Source organism: Scaptodrosophila lebanonensis, unplaced genomic scaffold (genome assembly GCF_003285725.1).
Source record: "Scaptodrosophila lebanonensis strain 11010-0011.00,11010-0021.00 unplaced genomic scaffold, SlebRS2 tig00000001-arrow-pilon, whole genome shotgun sequence".
NCBI lineage: Eukaryota > Metazoa > Arthropoda > Insecta > Diptera > Drosophilidae > Scaptodrosophila > Scaptodrosophila lebanonensis.
In genome coordinates this window covers 28,412,343-28,415,849 of record NW_022060529.1, presented here as the reverse complement: position 1 = coordinate 28,415,849, position 3,507 = coordinate 28,412,343, and the positions used below count along the sequence as shown (strand labels likewise).

Below are 3,507 nucleotides of genomic sequence, written 5' to 3'. Positions count from 1 at the left end.
GTGTTTAGGACATTTTTATGATAGCCCTTCAACCCTCAATCTGCAATAATGGGTCATCCAATGATTGAATGTTGTCCTCTAACTAATGCTGAATTATTAAAATGCTGGCGATGTAAAAGCAACTACTTCTGGAAAATGTACGCAGTCGTGAACAAATTACCGAAGAACTTCATAGAACTCCCAGAATGGATCCACGCAGGCCACCAACAAACGCTCTGTCCATCTTTTCGTGCAATTTCTTTACTCGAGGCATTTGAATTCCGCAAAGGGAAACCATTGAATTGTTATTTGAGTAATATTTGATTGTAGTCACGAGAGAAAATAAATTTAGAAAATAAATTAGAATATAAAAACAAACACTTTATACTTGTATGTGTTTCATATGTAACTTCATAACGCATTTTCACTCATATTGTGCATATTTTCAGAAAAATGACTATTTAAACCATAACTGTCTCATCAATATTGGGATACTTAATATACTTATACTTATATACTTAACATACTCGTATATAAAAAAAGATTGGGCGGGAGGCCACTTCTTTTGTCGTTTGTCGGGATATATCGTATCTTTACATCAATTCTTTTTCCCTTTTTCCAAAACATATTGAATCACATTTATTGAATTTTCTTGGATTACTTTAGTCCAATAATGTCTAAAATATCTTCTTTTGTGAGCTCTGGCTCAGCTACTGGTGCGGGTTCGGCTTTACGTGACGGCTGACTTGCAGGTTGCTTTGGGGCTACTTCTGCAGGCTTAGCAGCAGCTGCTATCTTATCAGCAGCTGAAGGAGTTGGAGCTGGTGTGGGCTTCGAAGAAGCTGCTGGCAAAGATTTGGGGGTGGATGCTGGTGCTGCAGCATGCGGGGGCAAAGTAACTGGCACTTTTATTTTAGACATAGAATTCCTTTTCACTTTACTCGTCTTAGACAGCGTGACAGTCTTCTGGGCTATAGCTGTATCCTGGTGATGCTGATTCTTGACCATGACAGAGATGGTAGTTGGTGCCTCGGGTGACATTCTGCGTCTTTCTCCAAGAACTGTCAAATGAGGTGGTGAGCTTTCCATACTTTTGTCTTCACTTGGTGTCGGCGTAGGCCGCGTCCAACATCGATAGGTTTCCGGCGAAATGTCACACCGAGGTTTTTGAGGTTCTTGATTTTCTTTGGTTACAAGTTGAGTTGGTACCTGGCCTTGCCCTGCTTGGGGCTCAAGCTTGAAGGATGCAAGATAGGTGAATAGGTGTGGATATGCGCGTTGCTTGTATTCACAGACACAAGCACATTTGAAAGGTTCTTCCTCATCAGATTGCATTTCGAACTCCTCTTCAGCCTCCTCTGATACATCATCACATATAATAGTTGAATCGCGGAATGGAGCCAAAAAACAAAAGTCAGTATCATGATCCTCCACTCCTGAAGCAGACCACTTTTCATTGTAATGCTCTTCCTCACCACCTACATCATAAGCAGGCCGGCAATGACAATACTGGCAAGTGCACGTGCACTCACTATCACAAGGAGTGTCGCCATCTACACAGGGTGGACAAATTTGATCCATTGGCGGGCAGGGCACAAAATGTTCTGTGAAATCTTCCTCGAATGGCAGCCAGCGGCATGTGTACGGGCCCTGACTGCACTCGGCAGTAATCTCCGGCGCCTCCGTTGTGAACTCGCGATCACCTAACATGGACGGGCAGGTGCATTTAGGTCGCTGCTCCCTCTCATGCGAAGGCTGTTTGGATAACGTCTTTGATAGCGATCTCGTCGACGTCTTTGATGGGGTGTTCGACAAGGGCTTCAATTGAAACTTTGAATTGGTTGTTGACAAAGTGCCCTTCACCATGGCCACATGTTCCAGCCGAACGGATAAACTGGAGTCTGCACCAGTCAGTAGCAGACTCTGTTTCACATACAGCACCTCCATGGGCTCCGAGTCCACCGATGGCGATGCTTGTAGCTCAGCCGCAGAGGGGTTCCTTGATAAGGGTACACTAGATTTTTTTGGTTTGCCACAGCACGGGCAAATCAGATCGTCCTCGTATATAAGTCGCCGCTGAATAGCTTGGTAGAGACCTTTGTAGATACATTCGATGCGCTCCAGGTATTGCTGCTGCTCCGAATGCATGAGACCAGTGTAAGCGGCGAACACTTCAGCCGTGCGCTTGGCTGCATGCAACCATAAGCACTCCTGGCGGTGACGAACCTGCTTCGCCATTGTTTTGATGCGCCGTCCCTCTGTCCCCGTACCGTAGTAATAGGCACGGAAAGCGCGCTTCACAATGGAATAGGCCATTTGAGAGTCCATGCGCGTCATGTCTGCCTCATGCGCCATATCATGTAGGAAATCCTCCTTACAGAAACGCTTGCGTGGCACACGGTCGATGCGCAGGCGTATCTCGTCATAGTGGGTAAAGGAGCGTTTGATGGCCGGACGCGTCTGTTTCACCTGCCACGCCTTTAAACCGCAAACGCGCATCACCTTCTGCAAGCTCTCGGCTATGTCTTCTAGATCCATCTCAAAATTATCTGCGCGCCGTTTGTGCTCTTCATCGAGACACCCTTTATGGTAGTTTCGATAGCACAGCTTAGAGGGATTGCTCGGCTCGGTGACCTCAGGAGAATGGAACGATATGGTTTTCATCTCGGCTAACAATTTTGAAACAAATGGAAAGATTTAAGGAAGATTTAAAACAAACACAACTTATTCCGAATTAGTTATTTACATCTGGCAGCTTAAGCTTTAATGCCTACAAGATTGGAAGTAAATAAAATTAGCAAGTCTAAAGGCCTAAGATGATCTGACTAAAAACGTGCTGAATTACCTAACCAGAGTTTACATTTTTGGCTATAACGCTTCAAAGTTGAACATGTTTAGAAACCTAACATGAGAATACATAATCATTACAGAATGAAATTTACCGAGTTTGGGCCTTTTAGTGTTTATATTTTCCCGGAAAGTTGCATACAAACTAGTATGCCCTTTTGCCCTTCCGTTACACGGTATGAGAATAGTTATTGGGTGCTATGGATGTCAAGACAGACACTTGTGATGATCACAAATAAATATTTAGCTTCTAGCTGATATAGTGGATGTTCTGTCTCTAGACTGACCTGCTCTATAGCCGCAGCTGCAAGTGCATCGACCGTCAACCCTCGTCCCTCTACCGAGCTACAATGTTGTTAGAAGGCTTTGTGCAGCATCATCCGCTTGGAGGCCTCCACCAGTACGATCTCAAAGCTGCTCAGAACAACCCCCAGCTCGTGCCACTATTATTTTCAGATATTTCTATGATGCATTTAAAATGACTTAAAGCGCGCGTCGAATTTATGTATTTTCGCAGCGGAAATGCAACGACATACAAATACACACGGGGAATGTAAACAAAATATTGTGACAACAACAGCGACAGAGGACACTTTATATGCTCAGCTCGACAACTGTTTTGTATTGCCGCTGCTCCAAATCAAAGTCTGCACAAACATTGTCATGCGGTCGTGACAAATA

General features: G+C 44.4%; 1 protein-coding gene across 1 annotated transcript; it reads right to left on the bottom strand.

Moving 5' to 3' along the window:
• Positions 1 to 465: 465 nt before the first annotated feature.
• LOC115633845 lies at positions 466 to 2,678 on the bottom strand. The gene has a single exon (XM_030531336.1). It carries the CDS (start codon positions 2,641 to 2,643, stop codon positions 637 to 639), a length of 2,007 nt encoding a protein of 668 aa, XP_030387196.1. The 5' UTR covers positions 2,644 to 2,678; the 3' UTR covers positions 466 to 636.
• Between the last annotated feature and the right edge of the window lie 829 nt (positions 2,679 to 3,507).

Bases quoted from the DNA above. Each gene is read 5' to 3' on its own strand.
- LOC115633845 (XM_030531336.1), bottom strand. From the start codon at position 2,643: ATGAAAACCATATCGTTCCATTCTCCTGAGGTCACCGAGCCGAGCAAT.